We start from the raw sequence: 17831 nt of genomic DNA, 5'->3' as shown, positions 1-17831 counted from the left end.
TTTGTTTTTCCTTGAAAACGCTTCACTTCCCATCCAAGAAGCTTCTTCAGTTTTGACTGAATGGTGAATCCATTTAGACAGAATCCCCATAGACACTGCCATCAGTAAAGTTGAATTACTGTATTTTTCGGAGTATAAGATGTACCCTTTTCCCCCCAAAAAAGAGGGTGAAAATTTGGGTGTGTCTTATACACCAAATGCAACTCCCCCCAGGCCAAAAACATGAGGCATGGAGGCAGTGATAGTCTGTGGCAATCCCTGCAGCCTGGAACATCTGATTGGGGATATTCTGGCAGTCTGATCCACCCGCCAACCAGCTGTACTGAATCAGACTGCAATAAGTGCTGAAGCTGAACTGGCTGGTCAGAATTTGCAGCAGTAATCACATTCAGAAAGCACACAGAAGTAATTGATTCAGCAGAATTCAAAATAATAATAATAATATACAATACATTACCAAAAGCAGGTTTTCCAAGGTAGCAGTATATACAAGCAAAACACAAGCAGCTTCACTTTCAGTTCTCGCTAATCCATGTTCCTTCCTGTCTTGATGCTCATATAGCAAATTTCAGAGTGCAAATAGCCCTCATTGTCTGATTTAGTTGCTATGCCTATTCATTGGCTGACCACCTTACCATGTGTCAGCTGAATACCATGAATGCTGGTAGGCAGAGGCATAAGTTTTTTTCTTCTTATTTTCCTCCCTAAAAACTAAGGTGCGTCTTATACTCCAGAGCATCTTATATTCCAAAAAAATACGGTACAGTGTAGTTTTTCAGTCTATGGAAGTATCTGTTTTTGTTTTGGCAATTGCAAATTGTTGCCAACTTTGTAGAGTCTCTTTTGTCTATGTTTGATTTGCTTGCTTTCTTCTGTTTTCAGAACTGTAAAGTTCACTCGGACACTGTGATCACCTGCCCTTCTCCGGCTGCCTCTAATCTTACTGGAAGCAAGCCAGCATTAGTGGACTTTTTCATCAATGGACTCCTGTATACCGACGAGAGCCTTTTCCCCTTTGAATACCCTGAGGAAGCTGTACATGTTAGCAAATTCCACATGGAATACTATACAGATCCCCAGTTTTTCACAGCCAATAAAGAGAAATTGATTAAACATCATCCTGGAGAGCCTTTCACCCTTGTTATACATGTAAGAATTTGGAATATGTGGACACTGAGAGAGAGGAGAATGCTTAATGTGAAAATAGTTACACGTCCAAGGGGAAAGAATCTTGAGAAGGCAACGGAGACTGGCATAGGCAGATGGTCACCTTTAATCATTACATTGATTACGAGTTGGAGAAGGAAGACTTGGCTCAATTAAACAGTAAAAATTTAGCCATGAGAATTCAGATAAAAGTTTGTTCTTTTTCTAACAACTTAAGAATATGGGTAAATAAAAACAATCACAAGGGAACAAACGTATGACCGAATAGTAATTGAAAAAGCATTCTTATCCCCCCCCCCCCCAAAAAAACCAACCTGCTTATTCTAATAGCTTCTCTTAAGTAAAGAAGAAAATTTTGATAAAGTAATAAGTTGATCAAGAAAAAAATGCTACTTGAAGGCCATTATAGTGACTGAAAGTCTTTACTAAGCTTCAGAAGCACTGGACAGTGCATTCATCAGCACGTAATGTAAGCACTACCTTCCCTCATTCTGTTTTTCTCCAGATTATACTTCATCTGTTTCCCATTAGGTTTCAATATTAACTATCAGGTGAAGATCAAAAGCACAATTTGCGTTCAAGGCTTTTTAACTCAAGTTTTCTATTCTGGGAATTTGAAAGGGATTGGTAAACAACTCCTGTTTTTATATGCATTAATATCTTAGCTAAAATAGAAAAATAAAAAGGATGGGGAAGAGAGTTCTGTGTTCGTGCCTTGAAAAAAATGAAAGGTGCTATCTGAGAGCTTTGAAGTCAATAGAGTTCAGAAATAAAGTTGAGGGCTGAATTTAGTTCCTGGTAGAATCATGTTGCTCTTCTTTATTTCTCTTATTAGAAAGAGCCTGACAACCTCGGTCTGAAAAGCAATGAATATGAAGTTAAAATTGGCCTAATTTCCTGTGAGATCCAAATTGTTTCTGACAAAATCATTCACTGTTCAGTCAATGAATCTTTGAGCACTTCAGAAAGAAAACTCCCTGTTACGGTAAGTGATATGAGTCTGAAAGCATGTGCCAACATGTATATAGTTTGCTTTGCAGCCCATCTAGTCTCTTATGCCCCATGGAATTTGGCTTCTATTACGAAGTCCAAGTAAAAATTTAAAAATAATATTTTGCCTTTGGCATCTTCTGTTGAAAGAGAATACGGTAATATCAAAACAGTAATGAAAACGTTCAAAGGTTATAAATATGGTGCCACGAAAAAGATAATTTTGTGGCATCTTAAAAACAAATAGGTTTAGTATAAACTAATATGGTTAATAATTATCATAACAAAATAAATGTATTAGACCTTAAGACAAGGATATGCAACTTTTCTTGATTTAAAGGCTATACTAGGTTTTGCACAGTGACAAGGACTGCGTGTCCAAAGTAGTGAGAATGAAGGACCACTTCAGAGGTGGGATTCAGCTAGTTCTCTCCGATCCGGTTGAACCGGTAGTGGCAGTGGCAGGAGGCTCCGCCCACCTGCCCCAATGTAATGCATGAACAATGTGCATGCACAGAAGGCTACGTGCAGGCGCAGATGAGGCATGCGCTCGCGCTCACATTTACGAACTGATAGGGAAGGTAAGTGAATCCCACCTCTGAACCACTTGGGGGGGAAGTTTCAGGGGGTTTGTCTTTTAAACCACCCACTTCATTTGTTCTTGAGTAGACTCTGAGACCCCAAAATGGTGCTGATTGGCTACAGGCTATCTCTGGAACACACATTTTACAATCCCGTTTTACAGGTTGCATGAGATCCTTCTTACATGAGATTGAAGAATGCATGAGATTCTTCTTACATCCCCAGGACTGGGCATGATATTATCATGTTAAGTTATCCAGAGCTGCTGGAATTTCACTCAACACTATCTTTATATACACAGATTGTCCATCTCTGTGTTAAAATCTTTTAAAATATGGTCTGAGAGGGAAAGGAAAACTCAAGGATTGTATCCAGTGATTGTTAAATATTGTTGAGTATTGTCTTCTGATCATCAAAATACACAGTCTATAAAGATTTGACATTCTTCAGACAAAGAGCATTTTTGAGCAGGGAAGAAAAGGGATTCTTTGTGAATGTGGAGATGCATTGTACTTCGTGCTTTAAAGCTATCTCTCTAATGAACAATACTCATCACAGTCTCTTTTTTCAGTCATCCCACCTGAGGCTAGAAATAATGTTTTGGATTTATTTCCCGTAGAAGCCAGATGATAGGTGAAAATCCAATTGAGTTGCTCACACTGTGTAAAATCCTGTGCTTTTGTTTCCTAGGCTTTCTAGGATAACATTTATCCATTTAACAGGCTGCAATTTGCTTATTGTATTGGTCTTAACCTTTCTGATACTTTTATTCTTTAATATTTTAATGTATTTTTTATTATTATGTAGCTGTGCCTGTTGATAAATGGAAATGGCTATTAGAGAGATCATGGACTCTGCTTCAGTGGATTATTCAGGCAGAGTTTCGACAGCCATCTATCAGGGTTGCTTTCATTTGGATTCCTGAGTGAACATGGAGCAAACAATACCCATATATATATATTTGTACTTTTGAAAAGCTGAGAGAAATACCTATTGTACGTACTCATAAATAAGCCCATTTGTGAATAAGCCAAACCCTATTTGGGGGATGTATTTTGGCACCTAAAATTCTTGAGTTTCTATGGTAATAAGTAAATAATTAGAAGGAACACAGGTGGACTGCAGTTGGGAATATTGATGTAGATTTAATGTCTATACAATATTGCCCTCTATCCCCCATGTCCGTAAATGACAATAGTTCCCACATATGGAAAAAACCAAAGGAGACATACTCAGAGATATCACTGGGATGAAGATTAAATCTGCTCCCTAGCCATTCTGTTCTTATTACCTGGAATGGAAAGTTATGTGATTCAAAGTTAAACTCCCTAAGTTTCTCTTTTCCTCTTTAAAATATAATGCTTAAGTGTTACCAAACTTTTACAAGGGGTGAGAAAAGAGGGAGAAATAAGTAATTCAAACAGAAAATTTATAATGCCATTTATAATGAAAACTTCCAATGAAAGATGAGAAAGATTTTATCAAAGTTACTGGCTCTGTCCAAAATAAATAATGGGATGGAATAATTAAAAATCATAGAATGTGGTTTGTTCAAGTGGCAATAATTTAATGATGAACTGTAAGTCCTGTCTACCATTAATAATTGCATAATCTATGTAGTAATCGTCAGTAGTGTCACATTTTTTCCTTCTCTGAACACACACAGACACATACACACTTAAGAATAACAGAATTGGAAGGGATCTTGGAAGTCTTCTAGTCCATATGCACTGAATACACTGGAAGAAACAGTTGCTCTTAGTAAAAAGTATTTCAAGAATTGTCAGGACTGGCTGTGACATTAATTTTGGCATTAGGAACTTGGTCAGACTTTTAATTTAATAACAGATGCTCCACCCCAAATTTGATGGCAACACTTCCTTATCAGGAGGAGAGGTTTGCCCCTTTTATTTCCATTGCAATTCTGAGTAGACTCTACCAATATGGTTACAAGGCTTTGAAAAAGGAATGAATATCCATTAGGATTAAAATGGGCAAGGGAAAGTTTGAATTGTATCCTAGTAAAAATGATGTAGCCTGACCCTGTCAAATGCATTTCTAAAATTAAGATTTCCAAGAATACATCTACCATAATGTACAATGTGTTTTAAACAGTCGATGCTTTATACAATAATACAATACAATAGCAGAGTTGGAAGGGACCTTGGAGGTCTTCTAGGCCAACGCCCTACCTAGGCAGGAAACCCTTTACCGTTCCAGACAAATGGCTATCCAACATCTTCTTAAAGACTTTCAGTGTTGGGAAATTCACAATTCTGGAGGAAAGCTGTTCCACTGATTAATTATTCTAACTGTCAGGAAATTTCTCCTCAGTTCTAAGTTGCTTCTCTCCTTGATTAGTTTCCACCCATTGCTTCTTGTTCTACCCTCAGGTGCCTCAGAGAACAGTTTGACTCCCTCTTCTTTGTGGCAACCCCTGAGATATTGGAACACTGATATCATGTCTTCCCTAGTCCTTCTTTCTACTAAACTAGACATACCCAGTTACTGCAACCATTCTTCATATGTTTTAGCCTCCAGTCCCCTAATCATCTTTGTTGCTCTTCTCTGCACTCTTTTTAGAGTCTCCACATCTTTTCTACATCGTGGCGACCAAAACTGAATGCAGTATTCCAAGTGTGGCTTATCAAGGCATTATAAAGTGGTATTAACACTTCACGTGATCTTGATTCTATCCCTCTGTTTATGTAGCCTAGAACTGTGTTGGCTTTTTTGGCAGCTGCTGCACACTGCTGGCTCATATTTAAATGGTTGACCACTAGGAGTCCAAGATCCCTCTCACAGTTACTACTATTGAGTAAGCATTTCGTTTTTGTTGCCTAAATATAGAACCTTACTCTTTTCACCATTGAATTTCATTTTATTAGATAATACCCAATGTTCAAGTTTGTCAAGATCCTTCTGTATCTTAAACTTATCTTCTGGAGTGTTGGCTATTCCTGCCAGCTTGGTGTCATCTGCAAATGAGTTCCCCATTCATTCCCTCATCCAAATCATTGATGAAGATGTTGAAGAGTACTGGGCCTAAAACAGACCCTTGGGGTACTCCACCGCATACTTCCCTCCATGTAGATGCAGTTCCATTGAGGACTACACATTGAGTGCGGTTGTTCAGCCAGTTACGAATCCTCCTGGACCCACAGCTGACCTTCGATCACCATCTGTCGGCTGTGACCAGGGGGGCATTTGCCCAGGTTCGCCTGGTGCGCCAGTTGCGACCCTACCTGAACCGGGAGGCTCTCACAACAGTCACTCGTGCCCTTGTGACCTCTAGGCTGGAATACTGCAACGTGCTCTACATGGGGCTGCCCTTGAAGAGCATCCGGCGACTTCAGCTAGTCCAGAATGCGGCCGCGCGAGTGATTGTGGGTGCACCTCGGTTCGCCCACGTAACACCTATCCTCCGCGAGCTGCGCTGGCTACCTGTTGATCTCCGGATGCGCTTCAAGGTGCTACTTACCACCTTTAAAGCCCTCCATGGTAGTGGATCTGGGTACTTGAGAGACCGCCTCCTGCCAATTACCTCCCTGCGACCTATTAGGTCACACAGATTGGGCCTCCTCCGAGTTCCATCTGCCAGTCAGTGTCGACTGGCAACTACGCGGAGGAGAGCCTTTTCAGTAGTAGCTCCGACCCTTTGGAACGATCTCCCCGTGGAGATTCGTACCCTCACCACCCTCCAGACCTTCCGCACAGCCCTCAAGATCTGGCTATCCCGTCAGGCCTGGGGTTAAAGATTATAGTCTGTCCCCACCCGAATGATGAATGAATGTTGCTTTTATTTTAATTATATGTTATTTATATATGTCATTGTGTGTCTTCCCCCCCCTATCTGTTGTAAGCTGCCCTGAGTCCCCCCAGGGAAAAGGGCGGCCTATAAATAAATTTACCATTACCATTACCATCTGTTAGATGCTATCTAACCCACATTCTTCTACTTTATCTAGTAGTAGGTTATGGTCTACCTTATCAAATGCCTTACTGAAGTCCAAGTAAACTATATTGACGGCATTCCTCTTGTCCACAAATTTGGTAACTTTGACAAAGAATGCAATAAGATTAGTCTGGCATAATCTGTTTTTGACAAACCCATGTTGGCTTTTGGCTATTAGTTTGTTTGCTTCTATGTGTTCGCTAATTCGTTGCTTGATTATCTTTTTCAGAATCTTTCCTGGTATTGAGGTCAGGCTGATAGGTCTGTAGTTTCCTGGATCTATTTTTTTCCCTTTTTTGAAGATGGGAACCACATCAGCTCTTTTCCAGTCCTTTGCAATTCCCCGGTGCAATTCCAGGATCTCTGAAAGATATATTTACCAGGACTTATCATCTAAATAGCAATAGCACTTATATACCGCTTCACAGTACTTTACAGTCCTCTCTAAGCGGTTTACAGAGTCAGCATATTGGCCCCTGTATTCCTCTCAGAAACACAGGATTCTAGGCACTGCTCTCTCACATGCTTAATATTCTTTTTCTTGTGCACAAGCTTTCTTCAATATGTGATTGACTTTGTGATTTTACGAATATTTCTGGGCTATGTCACTTAGTTGTTCTGTATATCTTGCTTTTCATACTGTTCATACATTGGCTCCTTAGGGGTGACAGACGGAGATTTATATCCAATGCCTAATAATATACGCCATAGCTTTTTCTGTTTGCTCGCTCCAAATTCCAGTTGTCCCCTTTTTCAGTAAATGTATTCATATTAAATTGGCAGAAAAAATGTTTTCATTGAAAGAGATAAAAAGAGAGGGAGGAGTAAAGACAAAATCATCCCGTGAAGTGCAACATTTTATAAACATAAGATGAAAACTAAGCCAATGCATCTGAGAAAAGTTTTTCATTTGGGGGGTCTTTATATATTGAATTCCATTGCCAAAGCAAAACCAACAAATATTAGCACTATGAATTTCCTGATATTTTGCTAATAAAATCAGGCATTGATCATAACAAGGAAGATGAGATTTGTGACTGTGTGAGCAGCATATATGTAATTCCAGGTACAATTTGTTCAACTGAAAGATAGTCTATGCTGTTTTAGCAATTTATCCAATCCCAGACTAGTCATATCACATCAGCTGTATATGGGTAAAATATGGGTGATTTTTTCACACGTTTGGCATCTATATTATAAGGCTTGTCTAACAACAAGGATGACAAGTTTTAGAAAATGTATTCTTCATTTCAAACTGGTTGGTTGGTTGTTAGGTGAGTAGCAGAGGGAGGGAGAGGGGAGAGAGAGAGAGCTCTCATAACTGTGACAAATGATCATAAGTCACATTTTTCCGTGCCATTGTAACTTTGAACAGTCATTAAATGAATTTAATGACTACTAAATAAAGTTAAGGACTACCTATATTAATTTTTGGAAGTGAAAATCGCAGAATCAATACTACTGAAGCTCTGAAGTCACAGCCAAGTTGCCTTGCTGAGTCCTAATTCTATAATGTTTAGGTGACCTTATGTTCCTCTCTTTTCCTTTGCAGGCTTTCATTGATATCTAGTACAAAGTCTGTATCATTCCTTCCAATGTCATCATTGCCTCTTTTCTTCTTTCTCATTTATTTTTCTTAGATGTCCATGTCAAGTTTTTGCTTAAAAGCTGTCCTTTCCATGAATCCATTTAGCTTGCTTCTATAAAACAAGATGGAAGCTATTATTGCTGAATTAGAAAGGCCAGTCATCATAACTAGTATTAAGGAATGGTGGTATTTTCCATTTATGTTGGATATTAAGCCTACTTTTAAAAGTTGCACCTAGTACTTGCAATTATGAAAATAAGCAGTCATTTGAATTTCAGTCCAAATCAAACCTATCCATTGCTTGGAAGTGTTAACCCATTCCTCTGCAATATATTATCTACTCAAAATCTTCCCCTTTTCCCAGCTATTATTTACCTCTGATTTTGTTTTTTCCCCCCAGCAATATCTTTGGGAACAAATTACAGTTGTAAAGGATTTATGGTAGGATACTGGGCCGGAAGGAAAGGGTTATCTCTTCTGCGTATATTACCATTGCAAACCTGGTTTGGTGTCTATGCAATCGCTTTAAAAAGCAAACATATATATGTCGGTAAAATGAGGAGCCAGATTGTTGGGGCAATATGCTGTTTGTTGGGGGCAGTATTCTGATTCTGTAAAACCACTTAGAGAGGGCTGTAAAGCACTGTGAAGCAGTATATACTATAAGTCTAAGTGCTATTGCTATATAGCATGTGGTCTAGCCTTCAGGTTATTTTTTTTTTTACTTTGAACTGATATAAAATATGATATTCTAGTGGTGTACCACTGTGCCAATGGTTTAGATCTTTTGTCTGTAGAACACCTTTCTGCTGTTCATAAATGACCCTCTCTTTTTTTTTCACTCTTCTCCATGAGTCTGAAAAAGTTTGCAACTGCTTTAAAGAGTCATCTCTTTGAAATTTATGCAATTTAAGTAGAGTCCTGGAAAGAGAAACTGCTTTAAACAATAGGAATAATGCACTGTGCTTAGGGGCATGCAATGCAAGGTACAAATAATTTTAGAGTTCACAGCTATAATATTGCTTATAAATGCTCTCCATTTACAATTTCAGTTTTTCCCCTTCTTGGTTCTACTTCTTTTTTATTCTCTCCATTCATCTTATAATCAAAACTCTATCAGTGGAGAGTCGTTTTTTTTTAAATAAAGCATGTGAAAACTGCCAAGATTCTGTTTTTGTTGGCTGCTGTACACCCTATATTGTAATAGGCTAGAATGTTCTGCCAGTTTTTAAAAGCTATGAATAAAGCTACATGTTTTCCTTATCTAATTAAAGGAGGATATGGAAAGTTCATTTTATTTAATTGCTATAATACATATTGATTTTTCTCTTCAAAATCTGAAGCCTAAAACCATATTTTCCCAGCATTTAAGATATGTGAATAAATCAGTTTCTTCACCTGAATCTTCCTCTGGACTTGAGTTAGACTTCTTGATATGCAGAAGTGGCAAACAGTGAGTTACTGTATTTCTCACTCTATGAATGAGAAACCAGATCAGAGCATACCTGGCCATTATAAGTGCAAAGGACAGATGGAAACAAAGAGAGTATCAAGTAGTCCATTAAGTAGTATGAGCTAAAAAAACTAAACATTGGCATTTTTAGAATTTTGGCTTTATAACTAATTATTAACTGTACTTGCTGAAATTCTGTTGGCACTGGCTTTCAGCTTTCTTCAACACATTCTATTTATTCTGAGTTCTTGGATCTTCTTATGAGCCTATTATATGGGTCCATTCCTGCCTTGAGCTGAATCATGATGCTTGCTGGAAATGATTATACTGGAAATTATTAGATATAATTTCCTTCTCACCCATTTCTCATGCCTCTATTGCTGTTTAACTTAACTTAAATTATTTCATTTCTTTCTCTTTAATTTCCATTCCATTTTACCAACATAATATCATTGACCAAAAGATATCTTTGATCAAAATTGCATGGAAAATGATAGAGATACAATATTGTTCAATATAGCATGGACCTTCTGAGCCAATGGTAGGAATTGAGAGGCATTGTGCTACAGTGCTTCATCTACTTCTTCATCAGGTGGTTCTTAGTTAGTGTTGAGGGGAGAGGTAAGACCGATAGGCCATCACTGATGGGGTGACTCAAGGTTCAACACACTCTCTTTTCCTGATTAACATTTACAAGACTTCACTAGGTGAAGTCCTCTGTCAGCTCATGGCTTGGTATCATCAGCATATTGATGATATCCAGTTTAACAAGTGCATGTGAAGCTATTTAGAAACTGGTGGCTGTTTTGGGTCTGAATGGGGAAGAATAGACTTTAACTCAATCCAGACCAAAGTGGTTATAGTTGTTTGGTCTCCCAGGGTTGTTGCCCACCAGCTCCGCTGGCAGCAGACTCAGATGATGAGGAGGTTGGGGAAGAACGTGGGCCAGTTCTGGAGCCTGGGGAAGGCTCTGATGGATGCTCAGCATCAGACACAGTGATAGAGCCAGTGCTGTCTGGCGTTTCGCAGCCACTGGAGATGCAGCTGCCTTTGGAGTCAGAGATGTGTGAGGAGGAGGAACAGCTGGCGCCTGTTCCAGATGTGTGTGTGTGCACAGAGCAGATAGGAGAGGTGAACAACGAAGGACAAGGAGTCAACTTAGGAAGCAAAACAAATGTTGCTGAATGGCCCCTCCCTGGCTGGGGAATAAATAGGAGGAAAGGTGAGTGGTGGTCATAGCAGACAACCATTCACATTTCTGGAGATTTTGCTCATTGTGTTTCATGTGACAAAGACTGACTTGTCAGAACTGAGATTTGTTTATTAGAACTGACTTAACTTGCAACCTTTTGGCTGGGAGCTCACGGTCTTGCAATTGTCTTAACAAGCTGATAAAGCCTATTTCGTCCGTTAACTCCTTGCAGGACTCTTGCCTGGACTTTGTGGGTGAATGCAGTTAATTCACAGGATGTAAATAAAGAGGGGGTTTTCTTTGTGAGGAGTCTGTTTCTTGCTTCTGTGAAGGCCGGGTCAGAACACTCAGTTCATGACAACCCATCATTTGTCTTGAATGGGGTTACATTTCCTCCTTCAAGAGATATGCACAATTTTAGAAGTCCTCCTCCTGCTGCTGCTCCTCAAAGAGCATGTGGCAGCTGTGACCAGGGCGATCTTTGTACAGGTACATCTTTTGTGCCAGTTGTGCCTCTTTCTTGATCAGGAGACTCTTCAGATGGTCATCCACACCCTGATCAACTCACATCTGGACTATTTCAATGAACTGTACCTGGGGCTTGAAGACCATCCAGTTCAAAATGACTTGAGCTTTAATGGAGATCATCCTTGTCGTGCCCATGTGTCAGCACTGCCATGGAGGCAGCATTGACTACAGTTGGCTTCCAGTGCAGTTCCAAGGTGCTGCTTGTTATCATTTAAAACTCATCATGACATAGAGCCTGGCTATCACCATTCTCCCATTGTTTCAGTCTTCCCAGGACATTTAGGTAGAGTGTGTTTGCTCGAGATCCCATCAATTAAGCATTGTTACTTAGGAGGCCAAGGAAGCATCTCTTCTCTGTCTCTGCCTCTGCTCTCTGGAACAGCATCCCTCCCCCCAAAGATATGGAAGGCGCCCATTCTCATGGGTTCTAAAAAGTCCTTAAAACATTTCTTTAATCCAAAGCCAGAGGTTAATAGGGGTATGTGTGTTTTTATAGTAGCTGTTGTAGTACAGGATGTCTTGTTTTGCTTATGTTTTTTTATTGTCGAAACTTTGTATTAGATTTTGTAAACCACCCAAGGTCTATTACAGGAGAGTGTTATAACAAACAAATTAAATAATAAATTAAAAATCATTAGTAGTAATAATGGTTATTATTTTAATTTGGAAATGCAATAAATCTGTAGAGATTCTCAGTCATCCAGGTCATGGTTGTCCCAAAGATGCTTTTTCAAGAGGCAACTGGACTTTCTTGATTTTTCTTTTGAAATGTTTCACTTCTCATCCAAGAAGCTTCTTCAGCTCTTGACAGGATAGTGGAGATCCTTCCATTCTCCATTATCCTGTCAGAGCTGAAGAAACTTCTTGGATGAGAAGAAGAACATCTTCAGAAGGAAAAAACAATAAAGTTGAGTTGCCTCCAGCACCTTTGAAAATTCAATGGATAAACTTCAAAGCAAAATACAATTTACTGAAAGTAAGAAAGTTATTTTATAGATAAATTCATATTTGGGGTACAGAGAGTTCCTGAAAAAGTATCTATACTTCTAAACACAACAGGAAAAAATAAAACCTAAAAATGTTGATATACTTTCTACATGGATTCTTTGCTGAGCAGAAATATTAACTTTACTCTTTTACTTTATATCCTAGTAGTATTATCATGTAATCTCTGTGCAGCTGTTTCCATTTTTTTTGTCAATCTGTCTGAGGATCGTTATCCCCAAACTCATTATTCTTTGTACACATACACAGGCCTGTGATAACAGTTGTCCAATCTGGAAATGCTAATCAAAATAAGTCCTGCTATTAAGTTACATTATTGTGATTATTGCAAAATTAGAAACTATATACTTTGCAAAGTTCAGGCGTTCGTGTCAAGCATCTTTCCCTTGCAATGTGATTTCTTTATTTCTTCTTTCTTTTCATTAAATAACTGGCCGATAGCTTCTCTCTGTTCTTTCTTAGATCCAAGTTGGGAAATTCAATCAAACAATTGCTATGTTGCATCTTGGAGGAAGTGAAACAGCTATCACAGTTTCAATAGTCATCTGTAGCATCTTACTCCTGTTCTCTATTGTAGGTAAGAAACCATACTGACTCCAAGTATGTTAAGCATGCATTTTCAACACACCGAAATTGTTAATATCTATAAAATAATGTGCTTATCTTAGTACAGTGTTTCTCAACCTTGGCGACTTTAAGTCCTATGGACTTCAACTCCCAGAATTCCCCAGCCAGCTGGGGGATTCTGGGAGTTGAAGTCCACAGGGCTTAAAGTCGTCAAAGTTGAGAAACACTGCCTTAGTAGGAGGTTGAGTGGGCAACTTTTATGGGATGACCGCATTTTCAGTAATTATTTTGGGATTTAAGGATTTTAAAAAGATGTTGACCTTAGGAGGTAAGGCAGGAACATGCTGACATTGTACATGTGAGCAGAACTCAACTTTGTAGGTTTCTCCATTTCAATATGAAAGTCTCTTGTTTTCCCCTTTTTCTAGGCCGATAAGTCCAGACTCTAAACACACCATAACTGTGTCATTTCATCATTTAAACTGGCAGGAAGTTAAACTATTAAGGTTTGACAATTATTTGGTGGCTCTGGAACATGCAGAAAATAATCTTGTGAACGGCATGTAGAATATCAGCTGTCTACTCCTGTACAAATTTATTTCAATACAACCTGTCCTGCATCCATATTTATTGTGGAAGTGGACCCTCTTACCTCCCCGAGAAACATGAAAAGTGAATTATATGACTCTTTTGGTTTTTTAAAGCTTCTTGGTATTTTCTTTTTGAGTGTATTTTCTAATCCATTTAACCACTTTCTCAGTCTCCCACTTTATTTTTTTATCCATTCACTCTTCTTTCATGTACCTTATTTCCCAATACAGTCTTCATTCTCTTTCTATCACCAGACTATCTTAACATTCATCTCTCACTGTTTATTCATTCCATATTCATTCAACACCCATTCATTCTTGACTCTTCTCATTTCACCACACCTGTTGCCTTATTCTGGTTATAATTCACCTTTTATGTTCCTCCTGACATATCCAATTCTAATTTCCATATAACAAAGTGAATAGAGCCACAATCTGATACACAACAGTTTCTACTTCTTCCAGTAAATATTCATTTCTCAAAGATATCATATATTATCTATCACTTTTCTACTGTAATTTATACATCTTAATATTTCTTCAACCATTTCCCCATCTTTAGGAAACATTATGCCTAGGTACACAAATTCATTTATTTTGATACATGCATTATTTCTATCATCTATCACATGCATTACTTCTGTCATCTACAATCTATGCATTCAGCAACCAAGCTTTAACTCTATAATTGCAGAAAAAGTCATTATCAATCAAGTTCCTTTGCTTTACCATACGCTTTCTCTAGATCAACAAACATACAATAAACTGTCATGCGTACATTTCTGCTAAAGAGCAAAAATCTAGTTTGCACACTTCCCAAATTTTGGTTATCTGAATATCTTGATCAGGGATCTATTATATGTCTTCTTAGGCATGTTTAATAATTGTCCTGTAACATTTGAATTTATACCTGCAGCATTAATTTTTTAAAACATTCCCATAGCATATATGATTTCATTTTAATCCATTTTTTTGGACTTTAATGTTTCATTAATTCCACTCATTAACATATCATTATCATTCAGATAAAATGTCTAAAATGTTCTTTGGCTCACTAACGTTTAATCCTCACCTTTAATTCTTAATACCATCCATTCTGTTGGAGGCTTCTTGTTTAGCCTTTTCATCCCTTTGCAAAACAAATTTTATTCATGTCAGAATCATTGAATTTTCTCTTTCTCTATAACCTTATCATTCCTTACACTTTTTTACATTCTTTGGCATTATACTTTTGTCAACCTGGCCATTATATAAAGTTTTTCTACCATGCTCATTTTTGCAGCATTGTTCCTGTATATACATTCTTTATATGTATTTATTCTTCTCCACAGCTACTTACAATATTTTATCATTTGACCAGACATTCTTTTCCAAACTTTCTTCTCTGCAATTCTAGACTTTTCAGTGCATTCTGTAACAGAGAATTTTTCACTCATCCAAGCAATATCCACATCATCTTTCCTTGGGTCCAGTGACATGCAGTGAGGTTTATGGCTGATGAGGCACTGACATCATCACAATCTTTTTATTATAATGCCTTTGTAATACAGCGGCTTTTAATAAAAGGATCCACGCTGTTTGTCCCATCCTTGCGTGTTTCGAAGGGGTGGTGGGCAAGAGCATATCTCCGAGCACCATATGCGGTGACCATATGCGCCAACAACAACAAAAAAAGAGATTGGGGGGGAGCATAGGAGTTCCTTGTTATGTTTTCTACAAGGGATGGGAGTCCCTCTGAGGGGGGGAAGAGAGAGAGAGTGATGATGATGATCACAATTAAGCATCAAAAAGCTTTTGAGTTTGACAATATAATACGTTATCCAAAATTATAAATAATCTTATTTTCAGATGCATTTTTTTGCCATCTCTGTTATTTTCTTTTTAAAAAATCAGATTTGCTTTCAATTTGTGCTTTCTGGCAAGAGATCTAGCTTGCCATTGCTTTCGTCATAGATCTGAGAAAGTTTCTTTCCTTTCTTTCTTTCTTTCTTTCTTTCTTTCTTTCTTTTCTCTTCCTTTCTTTCCCCCTGATTTGTTTCCCTCTCTTTTCCCTCTCTTACATTCTCCCCTTCCAGCTGTCTTTCATTTCTCTCTATCTCTCTCTCTTTCTCCCCTTTTCTCTCTCATCTCTTTTTTGTGCATGCAAGCAAAATACCCTAGGACCATGGTGGCAGGACAGAAACTCCTTCCGCTGCACTGCGGAGAAGAGCCACACTGTGCAAGAGACTCCTTAGCGCTAGACTCAGGTCAGCATGAGCCGTGGTCCCCTTCATTTTGGCTCAGGAAGGAGGGGAAAGGGACTGCGGCTCGCGCTGACCTGAGTCTAGCACTAAGGAGTCTCCTGCACAGCATGACTCTTCTCTGCAGCACAGCGGAAGGAGTTGCTGTCCCCGCCATCATGATCCTGGGGTATTTTGCTTGCACGCACAAGAAAGATATGAAAGAGAAAAGGGGAGATAGAGAGAAATGAAAGAGAGCTGGAAGGAGAGAGGGAAAAGAGAGGGAAACAGATTAGAGAGAGAAGGGGAGAGGGAGAGAGAAATGGAAGAGAGCTGAAGGGAGAGAATGAGAGAGGGAAAAGAGAGGAAAACAAATCAGCGCTAAAAGCCACCCTCGTCCTCCCTCCCTTCCTCTCCACAACCTTCTCCCTGAAAGCTTTTTCACAAATAATACCAGCAGCCATTTCATCTCCACCAAAGTAGATACATACAAACACACACGTGCGCGCCACACATACACGCACGCACACCAAACAAAAAAATAAAATAAAATAAAAAATGGCAGAAATGGAGAAAGAAGTGAGACCTCCAGAAAATAAAAGAAGCAGGAAGCTGGCTCATCCTGTAAAAAGGGAAATCAATGAAGAGATGAAGGTACATCTCTGCGCTCCCCCTTTATTGTCACTGTATCGCAAGCGAGAAGGGAAGAAAAGGGGAAGAGTTAAGTCACAGGAAGAAGGAGCGCCCTCTACTATGAGGCAGGAGAACTGCGTATATCTGCATATATAACTGAAAGTATATCAACTTCAGGATTTTTTTTAGGCTTTTAACCCTCGCTTTAACCCTCGAGCGATCATAAAACACCTAAAAAGTCAGACTAGATGAGGCATGCAGTTCCCCTGCCTCATAGTAGAGGGCCGTTTTTTAGAGGCTTTTTTAAACAGTTAGGTAGTCATTCACGGTGAGGCAGCAGCTAGCTAGCCTCAATTTATCACTCACCTTTTCCCTTTTACATTTTTTTTCTTTTCATGATGAGAGCAGTGAGGCTGTGCCTCACTTGCCTCACCTGACTGCATGTCACTGCTTGGGTCCACTTTTTGTTCATTCTTTTAGGAGATTAATTAATTTTATAATCCTTTCTCTTTTTCAATCAGGATACGTATTTTCCCTCCATAATTTCATTCTTGTTTTTAACTTTCTTTTTTTCTCATTATTTTTCTTCCTATGATCTACCTTAACACTTCCAAAATGACCTTTCCTTCAATCAGAACATCTCATTATCATCTTAACACTCCCTAATTTTCTCAGAGTTTCATCATAAACAAACCAAATCAATCATGCTTTTAGATATATTCCCTTTTAATTTTTTGCCATTTATAAGTTATGGAAAAACAGAGATTTTTTATGCTCTGAGTCATCTAAGCACAATTAAAACATAACTAAATTAATGTTAATATTTATTGCTTTAATATTTTTCATTGTTTTAATTATTGTAAACTGCCTAGAATTGCTTCCAGAATGCGATGGACAGCATATAAATTGAATGAATGAATGAATGAATGAATGAATGAATGAATGAATGAATGAATGAATGAATGGCAAACAAACAAACAAACAATCTCTGCTTTCCCCTAAATTATTTTTGGTTCTTCCAACACTGCCATTCAATGGAGCATAACATACACCTATCATCAACCTAGAGATTCCTACTTTTAATGTGTAAGCACCTCCTAAATCAAATCGATTTATACTTTTTGACATCAATTTTATATCCCTTTTATTCATGTTTAAAATTGCCTTTGTGTAATGTGCTTCATGGAATCTACTCGTTTAAGTCCACTTCATGAGATCATTTCTCCTTTATTCAGATCGGCTATATTTTCCCCTTTTCTTCTACTTTAAGAGTGACATCTGCTTTTCTTCCATATCATTTGTTAATTTATGCTTTTTAATCATTTTTTTAAAAAAAAATTGTATTCATTTTGTGACTGTGAA

The 17831-nt window shown here is 38.3% G+C and overlaps 1 protein-coding gene across 1 annotated transcript in view; it reads left to right on the top strand.

The window, feature by feature from the left end:
* PLXND1 (plexin D1) overlaps positions 1-17831 on the top strand; it is a 169923-nt gene that overhangs the window by 99962 nt on the left and 52130 nt on the right. The window contains exons 18-20 of the mRNA XM_087708935.1: positions 883-1149; positions 2003-2152; positions 12923-13037. Coding sequence (XP_087565061.1) covers positions 883-1149; positions 2003-2152; positions 12923-13037 — 532 coding nt within the window. The remainder of the gene's footprint in view (positions 1-882; positions 1150-2002; positions 2153-12922; positions 13038-17831) is intronic.

This window comes from Thamnophis sirtalis, unplaced genomic scaffold (assembly GCF_051295495.1).
Source record: "Thamnophis sirtalis isolate CommonGarterSnake01/CBP01778 unplaced genomic scaffold, rThaSir2_p1.2 scaffold_3, whole genome shotgun sequence".
Taxonomy (NCBI): Eukaryota; Metazoa; Chordata; class Lepidosauria; order Squamata; family Natricidae; genus Thamnophis; species Thamnophis sirtalis.
The sequence above is the reverse complement of the archived record's forward strand: the minus strand, read 5'-3'. Positions and strand labels throughout refer to the sequence as shown.